At 32.3% G+C, this 17,397-nt stretch overlaps 1 protein-coding gene across 2 annotated transcripts; it reads left to right on the forward strand.

Annotated features, from left to right (window-relative positions):
- The first annotated feature begins 12,282 nt into the window (after nucleotides 1-12,282).
- Nucleotides 12,283-15,115, forward strand: LOC129289425 (uncharacterized). Of its 2 annotated transcripts, XM_054926196.1 has the most exons (5): nucleotides 12,283-12,658; nucleotides 12,746-12,964; nucleotides 13,387-13,416; nucleotides 14,362-14,526; nucleotides 14,717-15,115. In XM_054926196.1, the coding sequence occupies exons 1-5, from the start codon at nucleotides 12,653-12,655 to the stop codon at nucleotides 14,768-14,770; spliced, it is 474 nt and encodes a 157-aa protein (XP_054782171.1). In that variant the 5' UTR covers nucleotides 12,283-12,652; the 3' UTR covers nucleotides 14,771-15,115. The 2 variants fall into 2 exon arrangements, with proteins under 2 accessions (XP_054782171.1, XP_054782172.1); XM_054926197.1 differs by lacking the exon at nucleotides 13,387-13,416 and having other exon boundaries at nucleotides 12,295-12,658.
- The last annotated feature ends 2,282 nt before the right edge of the window (nucleotides 15,116-17,397 follow it).

The following is a 17,397-nucleotide window of genomic DNA, read 5'->3' on the forward strand; positions in this document are numbered from 1 at the left end:
GAAAAGTAAAAGGAGTAATGTGAAAGGTGATGTAAAAAAGTATGGGGGGCTAATAATTGAATTTCGGTACAAATACAGATACCTATGAAAGAAAGGAAATGCTAAGGATTTATCCTTGTAATGAAAGCAAAGAAAGATTACGGTGGAATTTGAGGTTTGAACGGAGGAAAAGGAGTCAAGGCTTGGTCTGCAAGTCTGAAGCAACAAGGGCTGGAATTCTGCAGCATTCAATGCGATGTCGAGTGTTGACCTAAGGAGATGTGAGCTTAGAATTAATTGAGAGAGGAAGAGAAGAAGCGAGATACTGAATAATTAAACGTGACAAGAACAGAGACAAGACAATGCACAAAGCACAATGGTCAGTGTGTGAGAGAGAAGCGTATGGGTGGCGCCACTAATAGCTAATAGCTGACCCTCTCAATCACTCAACTCTACGCCCTATTTATCACACCTCGATCTCTGGAGTCTCCCCTTCACTGCATGGTCAATCCCCTTATTTTATTTTTTTGTTGATACAAAGGGTTATTTTGTTCTTAAAGTTTACTTTTAAAATCTCATTTTTTATTCTTGATAATTATTATATGGGTCATTTTTATTTTTAATTTTTTTATGGTCTGTGAACATGCTAAACTTGATTTAGTGTTATTTTTATAATAAAATATTATATGTGAGCTTGCACTTCCAATTCACCTCATCTCCTCTCTCGCCTCCCCACGTTATCTCTCTTCTCCATGTTTTCTCTCCTTCATTACTCCAATCTTTTTCTCCGTGCTTTATATTAAAGTGGTAATTCAGGCCGAAGAGAAATAAGATAAAAAAGAATTATGATGGAGATTAGTAAAATAATCATTTTTTAATTGTTTATGCCTATTTTGGCTGAATCAAATAGGCCCAAAAATTCAAGCCAAAGCTCAATCTCATTCAAACTTAGCCTTGTCTTATCACTAAAATGAAAAATTATTTTTAAAAAAATATAAGAAAATGACAATTAAAAACCTCTTAAGGACATTAATCTCAATTAGGATAAAAAATAAAGTTGACTTTACAAAATTGCCACTTCACTAAACACTGAAAGGTAACAAGAAAAAAGATAATCTTGTGTCCTCTGTTTTCTTGTTTTTAGATGTGAAAAATTCTGGTCTAATGTGCTCTCGTTGCGGAAAATGTTGGAAAAAAATTAATGAAGTGCATCATCATCTGGGTCATCATCTTCTCCTCTCTTCTAATAGGTAATTACATGCATTGCTTCTTTTACATTTTGTCCTTTGTCATGCATACAATAGAAATCTACATCTTCTTCTATTTCTTTTACACGTCCTCTGTCTTCACGCATATAAAAAATGTTTTAGTCTTTGTAAATGCTATCCTACACCATTTCTCTTTCTTTTATACTTAGGAAAAAGTAATCCTCTTGATGATTAATAGAATATATATATATATATATAGACAAATACAATAAATGATTTTTGAGAACGATACTGTTGAAAAAGTTGAGGAGTGAAAAGCAAGAAAGATGTAATATGGATGTTGAATTTTTCTAATCTGTGATGAAAAGCGTGTGACTATTGAAAAATGCAACATGGATGCTAAATCACTGTAGTCACAGTTGGGATTTTGGGAAGGATGGTCGTGAAGTAAGAAATTTGTATGTTGCTTCTAGTTGTTTTAAGTTTATTTTCCATATGGCAAGTACTTCAACAAAAGAAGTATTTTGTTATTTTTATGTTGATGGACATTTTGTAAAAGATTCACAAGGAAAGATGACCTATAAAGGTGGGAGATTAATTTTTAAATTGATTAGAGAAGGCATAAATCATGAAGAGCTATTGAAGATGGTGTCATCAGTGACAGGAGTTAAAAATGGTGCAGCTGACTTGAAATTTACAGTGAAGCTTAGTGAAAACATATACATAGATCTATTAGACGATAGGGGAATACAACATTTGATAAAGTATAATGATGAGTCAGCACATGTGTATATTGAGAGAAATGATAATGAAATACATGAAGCAATGGATTATTCGATGGAGTAAGTCATTGTTCTTAGTTATTTGTGTTTTTAATTAGTTTAATCATATTTATATTGAACTGTGAGTAATTCTGAATGCAGGATGAAGGATTTGTTACCATGGTCACTGCCAGGATCTCCCTATAGGCAAGAGCTTGAAAGTATATCACTCTCTTTGCTATGTTTAACACAAAATGCTTTTACACTACTGCCTGAGGTTAATTTGGTAAAATGAAAGGATTTATTTATGCGTACTGGCCAGACATTTGATGATGCAATTGTATTCAGAAAAGCACTGTACAAATACAGCCTTGCTCATAGGTTTGGTTACATATTTGTGAGAAACAACCCTAAGAAGATGATTGTCAAATGTAATATTGATGGTTGTAAATGAAAAATATCAACTTATGCTTTTAGGAAGACAACCTCTATATTGCATGTGAAAAAATTTCACAACGAACACATGCATTTTTCTCAAGACAACCTCCTATTAAAGCAAAAGGCTAGCTTAAGATTAACATCATCAATCATCATTGATGCTATGAGGGGGAATGTGAAGAAAACTTTAAATAAAATTAGACAAGACCTTTACAAAGAGTATGAGTTGAACCTCACATATTAGCAAGCTTTGAGGGAAAAGGATATAGCATTAAAGGAAATATATGGGCTTCCACAACAATCATACATGTTAATCCCATGGCTTTGTGAGACATTGAAGGAGACGGACCTTTAGACACAGTTGCAAAGTGGGTTGCCTTGACAAATTACAGATTTGATAAACTTTTTATTGCATATGGATGCTGCATTAAAGGGTTTCTCTAAAGTGCTCCTCTAATTTTATTTATTGATGGAAGTGATTTAAGTGGTCAATATAAGGAAACTTTATTAGCAACTTCTGCAATTGATGTAAATAATGACTTATTCCCTTTGGCTAATGCAATAATGGGTGGAGAAACATATGATAATTGGGCTTGGCTTCTTGAAAATGTGAGAAAGATCACACACCAAGTTCAATTGACTATAGTGCCAAACAGGTATAATGTTATTATTGGTGTAGTGCGTGCAATATTTGATGGCAATCAACATACTTTTTGTTATCGCCATGTCAAAGAAAACTATAACTTCGAGTTTACAAAAATTAACAGAGGCATGCAAAGGATTGATGGGATGACCAAGGAAGATGCACTTACGTTATTGGATAATATTACATATGCAAGGTTAGAAACAGAATTTCATGTTGGTGTTGGTCATTTAATGGTTTTCTCCCCACAGTTGGTAAGATGGTTAGAAATAAATGTGGATATAGATCATTGGGCCTCAGCAAGATTTTCATACAAAAGATGGGATAACAAAACAACAAATCATGCTAAATCTTTCAATGCTTAGCTAGTGAAAGAGAGAAAATATCATATATGTGTATTGATAAATGAGCATCAAGAAAAATTAGTAAGGAAGTTATACAACATCAAGATAGAAATAGCAAATTGGTCAAACAAAGTTGGACCTCGTGTTGAAGCAAAGTTGAGGGAGAATGTATTGAGAGTTGAAATTATGGTGGCTGAACATTATAGTGTGAATATGATACTGGTGAAGGTAGGAAACAATGACTTGAGAGTGAATCTAACATTGCGAGAATGCTCTTGTCAAGAATGGTAGATGGTAGGAATTTCTTGTACACATGCATGTGCAGCAATAAAATTAGTTCATGGTAATGTGTATTCATATGTTGAAAAATGTTACACTATCCGTGCACAAGAAAAAATTTACAGCTCCATAATGATTCTGATGGAAACCATCGACATACCTCAGTTGACCAAGCTACATTATGAAGATTATGAAAACAATATCCTTTTAGAACCACCACTGACTGCATGTCCCCAGGGTGACCACCCACTAAGTGAAAAGAGTCACAGTTTTAGAACAAAAAAGGGTATCATTGCTCAAGATGTAATCAAGCTAGACATACCAAGAATAGATATAGGAATCCTAATCCAATGTAGGGATTGAAAGGGGGTAAGAACATATGTATATTAATTGGTTTGAAATTGAAATACATATGGTTTTTATTTATATTGTACATTTGCTGTTGAATGACCTTTTGTATAGACACTAACCTTAAATTTTTTATGCTTGTGGATGTGACAAGTTATGTAAATAAGATTGTAGTCTACGTTGTTTTTTGATAAGCAGACTGCATAGGTACCATTTAGGTAATGGAATATTTTTGTATAAAAAGAGATGCAACTATGATGTACATGTATTGAAATAAGTGTAATATAATGCTGATGCATATTTCAGGTTTAAATATGTGTAAGTGTAAATGTTGTCATGACATAAGATTGCTGAATTCACCAACATAGCATAAGGATATTGCTAATGTTACTAATGATAACATAGAACCTCACTTGGGATTAAATTTTTTCACAGTATTTCATACATTTAAGAGACTTGTTAGATAATGAGATCCAGTAATGTTAATTGGGAATTTCATATCCAAACTAAGAAAAATTCCTACCATATGTTATGAAATGAATAACCCCACTTAGGTATCATTGTATATCAAAAGATACCTGTCAAAAACTGGGATCCAGCAGCCTTACCTGAGAGTTCCCTAACCGGAGTTGGAAAAATAGCTAATGTATAATGCGAAAATTCCTAACGTGACTTGGAAAATCTTTGTTTAAAGGTAAGTCTTGCCACAAATTGGGTTCCATGAACCTCACTTTCCCTAACTTACCTTGAAAAAGTAACTAACGTATGTTGTGAACGTGCCTAAAGTGACTTGGGAATTCATTGTTTAAGGATAAGTCTCTTGCCACGAGTTCATTTCTAGCAAACTCACTTGGGAATGTCCTAACCTAACTTGGGAAAAAGCTGAACGTAGGTTTTGAAAGAGCCTAATGTGACTTGAGAATTCATTGTGTAAGAATAAGTCACTCAGCACAAGTTGTGTTCCAGCAACCTCACTTGAGAATTCCATAACATAACTTAGGAAAGTAACTAACGTATGTTGTGAAAGTTCTTGACGTGACTTGAGAATTTATTCTTTGATGAAAACTCACATGGCACAAGTTAAGTTCTAATAAACTCACTTGAAAATTTCCTAATCTAACTTAGGAAAAAGTCGAACATCGGTTTTGAAAGCACCTAATGTGACTTAAGAATTCATTGTCTAAGGATAAGGCACTTGGCACAAGTTGTGTTCTAGCAACCTTACTTGGGAATTCCGTAACATAACTTGGGAAAAAGCCGAACGTAGGTTTTGAAAGTAACGTGAGTCAATAAAAATCAAGAATGGTTTGTCAAATTTCTTGTATATGTAGCAAAAGTTTTTTTAGATTAATTGCTGTATTATATATATGAAGCCATAGAAAAATACTTAATTACATAAAGATGTAATTTACATATCGCAATTGTCTATACTATGATTTCAATCTTTTGGATCTTGCATGCGCAGCATTTGAAATGGACGTCATGACTTGAGAGCTCACTCTGTTGTGTGGATGAATCACCAGCCAATACAATATCTCACTCCTCATTTAACTCAATTGTTCCAACACAATCAAATAAAAGTCAACTAACAAGACACAAAATTGTTACACATAGGAATTATATATTAACTTTAATATTTGTTCCTATCATTGTTAATGAAGGCATAGTAAGGCCACCCCATTCCTCTCATGTAGTATTATTCCACTGTCTAAGGCAAAAGATGACACACAATTCATAATCAGGTCTGCAAAAAAAAATAAAATCTATCAACACTTAGTTAGGAACTATACACATAATTACATGTACACAATTTCAGCTATTTTACTCACGTCATCGGTTGCTATTCCACAGGCACCACTTTCAATTCTAGGTCATAATTGTCATCAACAACTTCAGATTTCAGTTTCATTAATATTTCTACAAATGTATTTTTTTGATAATAATAACAAAGTGAATAAGAAGCTTTCACCGATAAAATTTTATATGACATTATATGGGGAAAGGCATACCATGAAGTATGCCATTTTTTACTTCTCTTTTGGTAACAGAGCTTATTTTGCTTTCTTTATATTCTTCTTTGATTCTTTATCAGATGGTAGTATCGAGTCCAGCACATACATTATGGCTGTTTTTGACTCCACAACATAGCAAAACCAATGCAATGCAAACACTATAGAGAAAAAAATGAAATTGCAATCTCTTATGTTATACCCGATGTTAGTTGACATAAAGTCCTTTAAATGACTATCCAAGTCTCATCTTTTTTATTGGTGAATTATGGTTCCCTATAATGAAAAAAATTTAATACTTATAACTTGTAAGCACCTAATAAAACAAAGGAATTAAACCATAAGATAAATCACAAAATCTAGATCAAAAATGTCTCGCCACACAACTTGATCCTTTTCTTTTTACTCATTGACTAAAAGTTTTGCAATTAATATTACAACCTGCATAAAAAATAATAGTTACATTAAAATTTTACTATAACTTAATCTATTTTAACTAGCACACTTTCTCATCGAACAACTGATCCATTATCTAAGACCTAGATACTTGCATTCATATCTTGTCAGATAATACTGTTCAATCTCCACAATTTTCCTGTTAAATAAAATAAAATTATATCAACTAATCGCTTATGACCATATCAATTAGTAAGGTTGAATATCATACTCATGTCCTTCATTTAGTGGAATAGACTTTGTGCAGTATTGGTAAACTTCTTTCTCTATACATTGTCCTCTTTCTTCGCGTCCTCTTTCTGCCTTCCTTTTAACATCCAAAAAGGGTGAACGAATAGCACTGACTATTTGTCATTATGACCTTCTTAGTGTCAGTTCACCCTTAGAATCTTATTTTCTAATTTGCTTTTTCGCTTCTTTTTCTTGTGCACTTGATTCTCCCTCTTCTTCATTTCATCTCCTTCTGCTTGTCCCTCCTCTTCTTCCTTTTCATCTTCTCTGGATCCCCCTTCCTCTTTATTTTCATTTCCTTTTGCTTGTCCTTCCTCTTATTCCTTTTCATCTTCTCCAAATTCTCCCTCCTTTTCATTTTCATCTCCTGTCGATTCTTCTTCCTCTTCTTTGTCGTCATGTTCCAACTCTTCATCGTCTTCCTCTTCACCATCATGTTTTTGAACAACTTTCTCTCCTATTCTTTTACCTTAGAGCTTGAGGAGTCTTTATGCAATTTCACATGTAAAGGTCACAATATCTCTGTATATCTCTTTTATATCCTACACCATATAAAATATCACATGTTTAAAATTACATAAAACATAACTTTGCTAATTAACAATCATCATTTTTCCCTTACCAGATCATAAAATGAATTCATTTCTGGAAGCTTTACTGAGAAGCTGTCATGTCCTCAAGAAGGGTGATATAAAATGCCATGATCACTTGCCTTCCCAAGTTAAACTCGTGCTGTCACTCTCTCCTCTGTCTAATATTCCAGAGCATCTTCTTGCGATGGCACCTCAACTAGCTCCAATGAAAACATTTGAAAGTAGAAAATCTGCATATTTACAACTATGTCATATAACCCACAAAATTTTGTTCAAAATAATTAACTTATAACAAATTATATCTTAATGCATCCACATATCAGAAGAAGAAATAAGCATCCACCAACAGTTTTTTGTGCCTATTCTTCTTCTCCCATGCTTTATATTCGGCTACCTCCTTTTCAAGCTCAGATAGTATGAAGGATGACTAATCATAACATACAATTCTCAAATTTAATTCAAACATGACCTTTAATAGTTTATCACTTATGTTGGAACTCGAACTTGGACAAGGAAAATTCCCTAAGCAATAGAGAACAAAGAAAAACTCAAATCTATCATTTTCTTTTTTGAGAGTATCCTGTCCTTTATTATATTATAGGATACTCTTTTAAAGTCCTTGTTTAAGGACTTTAACTTATTCTTATCCCCATTCATATTAATCATCTCCCCATGATTAGGCAAGCCAAGTAAGGCATGAACTGCTTTGCCATTGATGAGTTTCCTCTGATCCCTTTAATGAAAAGGGATGATGTAGGAAGATCAAATGCCTTCATCACTTTGTCGTATAAATCTCTAGGCAACTTATGATATTTAATATTTGAAATCTTACTAAAACCTATTCTATTAACCCTATCCCTCAAGGATTTCTACTTTTTGATATAATCAAAAATTTCCTTCATCTTTGTCGGAGAACACCTTGTCTCAAATGGAATTTGTCCAAGAAAAACAAGTCAGCACCATTATTTAAATTCATCACATTTTTCATACTTAAGGTCAAAAACAACGTATCTCGTGAGCTTTTACACCAGCGTTTTCCTCCTTAGCTAGACGCTTATAGTGATCTTGTTCTTCTGACGATAATTTTTTCCATGCTGCAATTGCTTCTGCATTGAGTTTCTTTAAATAATTTCCTTGGGTTGTATACTTGCCATAATACGCCTCTTTAAACTTGCTTAAATCAGAACAACTTTTTTTCTTAAAGAATTTTCTTTTGTTTTAGCCATTATCCTGCACACAAAGAATGAGGGTAAAAAACAAACTACTATTGAATGTATCTAACATCACTAATGAATACACATAATAATGCTATTGAATTTACCAAACATTAAATTTTAATTTTCTCCATAGAACAGGGAGGGTCAAGGAAAGTCATAGTCATAGCCTCCTTAACCTTTACCTCCAAAAATAGTACAAAGAATGTAAATAAACCATAGCTCAGTTGACATCACCAAAATAATATTTATTTTCAATGGGATTCGAAAATGATTGGTTGAAATATATCAATTATAGTTATATCATCCATCAATTCAACATCAATAATTGTTGTAAAAGTAAATCAATTAAGGTCGAAGCAACTCAAGCATCAAAAAAATGTTTAAGGTTGGCAAAATTAAAAATCAAAAGAATGTTTAAGACTAATCTCAAATTTGGGAAATAAAATTTCTTAACATTATTGACAATGCTATCAGAGACATTATATCTAGATCTTATATATTTTACATGTGTGAACTATTTAAAATTTGTGGTCTAAAAAACAAAGAAGTGCCATTAGGGGAGTAGAGGAGAGGCAAATGTCATTGTCTTTAGACAAATAGAGCAAGTGTATAAAGATAAAGAGAACTGTAGTCAATAATTTTTGAACAGCTTAGTCACGTAATAAATTTTAGATAGCTTCAAGTTGTTCTTTTTCCCTTTTTTTCCTGAAAAGATAGCATGACAAGTGGATTTGGGTTATGTTGAACAAGAACATAATATCCTGTGCATAAACAAATATCATAGATAGGTAATTATCTATCCTAGCTCATCATTCTTCATCAAGAAAGAATTGCAACTTTTATTGCATAAAAAAAATTTCTAAGCTCAACATGTAGTATTTGAGCTCATATTTGAGCTCAAAATAATGTTACAAATTTACAGCAAAATAAGAGGAACCAAGTGAAGCAATAAGAAGGACACAGAACACAAATAAGAGGAACCAAGATACAAGCTTAGCCAACAAAAGAGGAACCAAGTGAATCAAATGTTACAATTTCTAGTTCATTGCTAGTATCTGAGCTCAGCTAGCAAAAGAATAGAAGGAGGGAGGGGGAGAGAGAGAAGGGCACCAACCTAGGAAGAAAAGAAAAGATGGGCAATGACCATAGAGGATGCACACCGAACTAATGCTACAGAAATGGGAGCAAGATTGGAGGACCTCTTAGCAACGATTTCGCACCCTTGAAGCTAATATGGAGAACTCGATGAACAATAAAGAAGACAGCTGAACCACGACGAGAAGCAGCAGCTGAGGGAGACGCCAAAACAGAGCACAAATAGGGCTCTAGCGTGCGCGGGTAGATTTGTTTTGAGCTCAAGGGCATTTTTGATAATTCAGATTATTTTTTATCCCATTTAAGGACCATAGTCCTTAATTGAGATTTTTATATTTGACGGTCTCCAATTGGAATTAATGTCCTTAGGGGGTCCTTAATTGTCATTTTTCCAAAAATATATATCATATATTAAAAAATAATACATATGATATATAAATTTTAGTTCATTTTATTTAATCAAAATTTAATTTCTCTTACTAAAATGAATTAAGGGGTTCATTAATATTTAAGATATGACATAAATATTAATTTTAATAAACCCAATGGGGCTTAACTTGAACTTTGTCGAGCATGTTTGAGCCGCTAGAATACTCTCAAATATTAAAAAATGATTATTTTATTAAGATCGGTTCTAAATATTTTTCTAATTTAGCCTAAATTACTAGTTCAATTGAAGGTTAGAGGAATGTATCGTACTAGAAAAATTACAATTATTGACAAACAAATTTATTACTAATCAACAAAATTTGCCACTAATTTTTGATTTAGTATAAAGATTTAGTGACAAATTTAAATGTCACTAAATTTGTAGACAGAGACATCTTATAATAGGAATCAGAGGGAGTACTCTTCTTGTTCTATTTCTCACATTAAATTTTTATCATGATTTTTTATCTCCAATTAAATATTAGTGAGAGAAAGTATATTATTAAAATATACTCATATCTATTTAATAAGGATAAATTTAAAAACTTATCTAAACAGAGTTAATAAGTTTACAATTTTCTTAGTTTTAATAAAATATATTATAAGTGACTTATGAATACTCCACCTATTCTATATTATAAAACATTTTTTAAAGTATGAAGTTAAAAAATATAAGGCATTTTAAATTTTTCAAGGTGCAAGTAATAAGATTTTTAAAGAATACCTACAATTATGGGTGTAGTTAATAAAATTTTCTAATTGAGATAACTTATTTTAATAAGAACAAACATGTAAATAATGTGTAATTTTAAAAATAACTAACTAACTTATTGAGAGGTATAATCTAGTTAAAAATGCTTTATAATACTAAACGAAGGGAATAAAATCAAAATAGTATACTTTCTTCGATTCAAAAATATAAGTAAATTTTAATTATAATTTATATACCAATAAAATTTAATTATATACTTATTCTCATGAAAATATGTTATTTTTTTCACTTTATCCTTAGTCCCAATTGCAAATAATGAATTAAATTAGAAAGAGAAGGTTATAAATTTACAGTAAATGAAAAAAACCTATGTTAATAAATACAATGAATAAAATAAAAAATAATTTTTACAAATATTATATTTAAGGTTTTTTCAAGTTGCCTCTTAGAAAGTCAAAATTTATTTTCACAATACATATTTATTTCATTAATTAGGAATTTGGTCCTATTTTTTAAATTTTATACATAGTTATTGCATTTAACTATTAACTATAATATATTTTTAGATAAAATTTTATATGTTAATAAATATTTTTAAATATATGTAATAATTTTATTTTTTAAAATAAACATATAAATTTTTAAAAATATCTTTCAAGAACAGTGTGTGAAGGAGTGACGGATTCGATGCTTGAGTTGAGATTTTCATTTAAGAAACAACCAACCTTGTCACTTTTTCTCGTGCACAGGGGGGGGAGAGAGAGAGAGAGATGTGCATTAAAGGCAAAGCCCCTCTCCTGAAGGACAATAGGACACCCCTCTCTGCTTAAAGTTGAGACACAAGTTTAAATCAAGCCAAAGCCTTCACCATCACACCAAAATGCCCCATCCTTTTTAACCATCACATGTAAATGTTTTTCAACACTTAGATGGCCTATTCTTGTAATTTCACCAAGCAAACTTATTATCTTTGGTCCTTTTCTCCAACATTGGAATGTACGTACGTGTGTTCAGCCATGAACAAGTCAGTCCAAAGCAACGTTTTAAGCATTGCTACCTATCTTGTACAGTCTCTCACTTCTCCAGTCCCTCTCGGCTCCTCCTCTCATACTCAAAGAATTTTAAATGACCCAAACAAAAGCAACCTACCTACGAGTACTCTCTTATTTAAAAGACTTGTGTTTGAATCCAGAGAATGTAACACCGTTAAATGCTTAGTGGTGGAGCTTGTTGCCTAAAAGCAACTCATACAGATTTAGTCTAGATTCCAGTCAAACAACGACAGATTAAAAATATCAAAAAATTACAGTTTTCATGATTTAAATGGTTAGATAGATGTTAAAATAGATTAACAAGTCAACTCGAGTCATTTTTACATTTGGATGACAGTTCAAGCCGAATATTAAAATATTGTCATTGAGTTCCCTCGTCTCAAGCTGGAGCAGATTCATTATGCCAGGTACCGGCAGCCGTTGGGGAAAAAAAAAAGCTACTGACCCATTCATAAACACCCACCCACCATTCTCTCTCTCAGTCACTGTCTCTAATACCTTGCCCGTTTGTCTCTCTGTCTGTTCCTGTGAAACTTCGTTATCTGGGTTGTTGCTTTACCACTTTTCTTTTTACCATCTCTCTGATCTCTTGCTGCTTTACACCATACCCTCCATTAATAATTTTACCCTGCTTTTCACTCTCCTCCTCTCTCTCTCTCTCTCTCTCGCGCACGCTCTCTCTCTCTCTCACCCCCCCTTCTCCTCCTCTTTTTATACCCTCCCACGCTCGCACCCACGCACACGCCACACATAGAAGAGAGAAACAAGTCACTACAACACACTCGGTTGGAAAAGAAGATACCTCAATATTCTCAAAAACTTATCATTGTCATTACTTCTTTTTCTGCTCCGGCTGCCATGGAAGTAAGTCTCTCTAGCTCTGGTTTAATTTCTCTCTTTGTTGTTGTTGTGATTTGGAGGTTCTGATTCCTGGGGTTTGGTTTTTGCCAGGAGAATTACTTCTACAAGAGGACTCAGGTTCCTGCATTTGGAAGCTGGGACTGGGATGAAAGCCTTCAATTCACACAGTGCTTTGAGTCTGCTAGACAAGCTGGGTTAATGCGAAACAGTTACTCTGATGATTCCGAGGAGCGTGATTTGTACGTTGCTGGGGATTTATATGAAAATGATGTTGTTATCCCCGCCATGATCGTTGTTCCTCGCAGAAGGGTATGCTTCTATGTATCTAACGATGCTTTTCAACCAACAAAAATCATCATTGTTGTTTCTATTCAAATGATCTGATACTATGTTTATGTTTCGTCTCTCTTTGGCCATAAGCTCATCTTTGAGTTTAATTTCTTTCTGTAGTCCTGCTCATTTTCATGTGCTGGTGTCTGAACCTTGAAGAAGGGTCAGTCTTTTTTGTCTGAGTGATACAGCGAAATCTAAGTTTTTTCTAAGCATTCGTTTAAAACTTGAATTTTTTATAATTATTATTGTGACAAAAGGTTTCATCTTTAGACAACTTATTGAGAATTAGTGTATTATGACTCTGATAACTTTGCGTGAAATTCACATTATTATTTGCATATTATTAAAATACTAGACTGAGGATTAAATAAGTATTTTTTCCACCTACGAGATTGAAGACGCACGTTTCAGGTCACTCAACGTTCGAGGTAACTTTTATGCATTGAAGATTTAATATTCTTTTGAGAACTTAAATAAGTTAATGTCTAACCTTCACAGACAAAACTATCAAAAAGAGTAAATTTGTAGACTTATCTATGTTATACATATATAATGTACTGGAAAAGAATCTGCATGCCTCATCTTTCTGATGAGGGCAGGCCATGGGTGATGCAAAATGCTAACTTTAGCCTGTGTAATTGGTTTCTTTATGGTAGGGACACTCTCGAAGTGGGGCGTACCCATAAATGACTTCCATAATTCACGCGAAAGCGTGATAATTTTAAAAACCACAAGCTCGTTCACGAGATACTAGTATGTGCTAACTCTTATGGAATCCTTGACAAATTCTTTTAAAATAAATTATCTTTCATCATAATCAATGATCTCTTTCTTCCGAGTCATTAAGTTGTTTTCATCTTTCCTCTTTTAAAAAAGTTTTGCACTATAAAATTTACATTTGGCTTTATCGTCACTGTCAAGAGTCAGTGGGTCACTAAATAAAGTAAACGCTTATAGATCGTGGGATCTTCTGGTATATATCATGCAACAAAGATAAAGAGGTCTCAAAAAAGAATCATAATTCATATAACATGTTGGAATATTATGTTTCTGACTTTATAAACTTCAAACATTCTTAGCTTTCCTACCCTGCATCATTCATGCCGTTAATCTCTCTTTCTTCTAGTCTTATTGTCATCTGTTAGAAAATTTTGAAATATTTATATATCAGTAAATGATTATCAGTTAATTGTAGACTCATGGTGATAAGTATAGTATTGGTTGGTTGAATTATTAAACCGTTGACTAGTGTATTGACCAGGTCAATGTAGTAATTTGTCAATGATCTGATCGGTTTTAACTATTAATCTTCGATCATTTTGATGACTGGTTTGATTTTCATTCAGTTTATTAAAGATTTCTAGACTTTACAGGCAAAGGTGCGGAAACAGAATGAAAAGGAAGGGAAAAAGCAGAACTGGGTTAGTAGTGATGTGAAGGAGACATCAACAATAAGCCCTGAAAAGCCAAACCCAAAACCTGTGGACGAGGACCTCTATAAAATATCACCAGAGCTTCTTTATGCAAAAACCAGAAAGGTCTGTGAAACATTAGTTCCTCTTTTGCTCACTGAAAAGTCTGAAATTTTCATTGCAGCTTTAGACTACAAACCTGAAGAAAATTCTTCTTTCATTCCATCTCTTTCCTCTTTTATGGCTTTTCTTGCCAGCTTTACAAAAAGTTTCTTGGTTTCTTTTTCTCATTTGTTTTTCCTTCTGGTTGATGCAGAAGCGAGGGTTTGGCTTCTTTTCCAGCTGCTTGATGCCGACTTGCTCCTTCTGAACCATTATATTAATCTAAAAGTGAGACGATGATGTTTTTCTGGTCTACTTTATTATGAGCTCTTTTGAATCCAATGTACATAGAGAGGAGATGATGATGATGATTATGGAAGGTCGTCTTTTAGGGATTTTTCTTGAGTTTGATGTTATGATGGAAGGGTTCGAGTTTAATTAACAATATTATTGTAGTGCAATATTTTGTTTGTGGTTTATTTAATTAATTAGGAGGTGAAATATTTTGGTGTTGGCGTGAGTAGGAGTGAACTTTTGTGACGGAAAGAGCTGTGTAAAGTGAAAGGAAAGGGACAAAAGTTCAACTTATATGAGTATATTCCTTCGTCATCAATGCTTTCCTCATCAACTGCTTTTATTGGTACCACCATCATATTATTTGATTATTGAATCGATTCCAGACCATTCATTATCATTATTTCCATTTTCACTGTTTTTTCCGATTACTTTTACTATTTTGCTAATCAAAACGGGGTGTTTTGAGTAATTCTACTAATTGCTAATTACCAAAATATCAACAATTAAGGGAGTCACTATTCTTTTGTGTTATTTTTGGTTGGGGTGGCCAAGAGAGTCCACATTTAACTTTACTCTTAACGATTTTAGCAGCCTTTTTCTTGATTAAAGTAAGATAATGACCATTACTCCCTCTACCCTAGAATATAAACATATATTTTTCACAAATCTCGGTTTAAAAGAAAGAAAATTTTCATTTTACCCTGATATTTATTAATTTAAATTTTTATGTAAATTTATTTGTTACCCATCATGAAGTGTATTAATAATTAGGGTTAAAAGTAAAAACAAAAATATATATTTAAGCTAATAATTATCAGGAATAAAATGGAAAATTTATTTTAAATTCTTGTATAAATTTATTTGTTGCTCATCATACAAAAAACAATTGTTTATATTATGGACGTGAGTGAGTATTTTTTAATTTTTTAATATGAAAATGTAGAGTTGACTTGGAAAATGGCTGGAAGGCTGGCCATCATAAATCTGTAATTTCGCTTGCCAGGCCATATAACGAGATGTGGATAAAATATTAAACTGGTGAAATTTATTTTAAATTAATGAATTGTTTTGACTTGTATTTAAGTGAAATATTGGCTACAAGCTTACCAAGCAAGATCTTCTCTCCACTCCCATTAGGAACGGAGGTTCATGGATAAGGCCAACTCATCAAATGAATCAAGCTCTCTTGTGTAAAGTAGATTTGGAGGATCATGGAATCCGAATCCAATTCATTATTGGCAAATACATTGCGGATCAAATAATAGTGATCGATCAAAGGCTGCAAACTAAAAAAGAAAAAAACAAACAAACAAACTTATAATGTGTCATGGTTTTGGAAGGGTATTCTCGAATCCTTTGTAACCAATAATTTGAAATGGCAAGGCAGTTCTGGTGACAATACACCCTGTCTTGATTTAAAATATAAACATTTTTTAAAATTAATTTTGATTTAAAATATAAATAACTTAATACATGTAAAAAAAAATGCCGATTTTACTCCTCATTTTTATCAACCTAAATTTTTATATAAATTTATCTCTCACTCATTGTAAAGTGCATTGATAATTGAGATTAATGATAATATATATATATATATATTTATGGAACGGCGACTTTGTTGGTACATGGATTTTTCCTAAAAAATGCTTGTACCTCAAAATTAGGGAGAGTACCTAATAGACATGTATTAATTTGTAACTTTTATCATCAATTTAAAGCGATCAATTAGGGTAAAAGGCTAGCCTTTGAAAGGTCAAAATTTAAATGGACTGACCCTGTTAAATTTGACTATACTTCAAGGCTTCATTTTAGTCAACGCGGCCCTATATTTTTTTTTCATTTTTTAATTTAAAAATCTAAAAAATATATTTAAAATTCTAAAAAAATTAATACACATAACATTACAAAACAACACATTTAAGTCTAATAAAAAAATATTACAAAATTAATACTGATAATAATTAGACTTTGTTAGTATCATCAGTTAAATTTAGATGATTTTTATTGTTATCAATATCAATATAATTTTATCCTTCTTATTATAGAGCCTTATTAGTGTTGCAAAGATATTAATTTTTTCATATATTCATTCTTCATCCTCATGAAATGAGGCTAAGATTTTAAAATTAGTATAGTATTTAATTTTTTTAAATATTAAAATTTTAAAAAATATAAAAAGGGCTAGGGTGGGTCCTTTTATTGACCTTTTTAAGCCCAAATTATCATTTTACATTTTAAATTAGCGGACTGATCTTGAATTTTTTTCAAGCTTAAAAGGGAAGAGTCTGCCCTTGACGACTCTAAGCATCATATAGGGAATTTTGTTTAAGAAACTCAATCTGCCATTCAAGCATCTACACTTCATTTGGAAGCAAAGTTGGTGACATCTTAAGCAAACATCATCTTAATGTCACTCTGTTTTTGGATGTCAAGAGCAAAAAATACTATTGATCATCTTTTTGTACATGCCCTTATTTTAGGTCAAGTTAGTTTGGAGCCTTATCTATGTATGTTCTTCAAGCATTTCATCTGTAGGTACCTTAATAATTATTGTGTTTATTTTTACCTTTTTGTTCCTATTAAATATCGAAAAAGTTA

Source organism: Prosopis cineraria, unplaced genomic scaffold, assembly GCF_029017545.1.
Source record: "Prosopis cineraria cultivar Desert tree isolate PC_DT_omini unplaced genomic scaffold, ASM2901754v1 PC12, whole genome shotgun sequence".
NCBI lineage: Eukaryota > Viridiplantae > Streptophyta > Magnoliopsida > Fabales > Fabaceae > Prosopis > Prosopis cineraria.

What these genes read in the sequence shown, in the direction of transcription:
- LOC129289425 (XM_054926196.1), top strand. An exon ending in TCGTTGTTCCTCGCAGAAGG is followed by an intron (nt 12,965 to 13,386) that starts GTATGCTTCTAT and finishes ACGAGATTGAAG; the next exon opens with ACGCACGTTTCAGGTCACTC. An exon ending in CAGGTCACTCAACGTTCGAG is followed by an intron (nt 13,417 to 14,361) that starts GTAACTTTTATG and finishes TAGACTTTACAG; the next exon opens with GCAAAGGTGCGGAAACAGAA.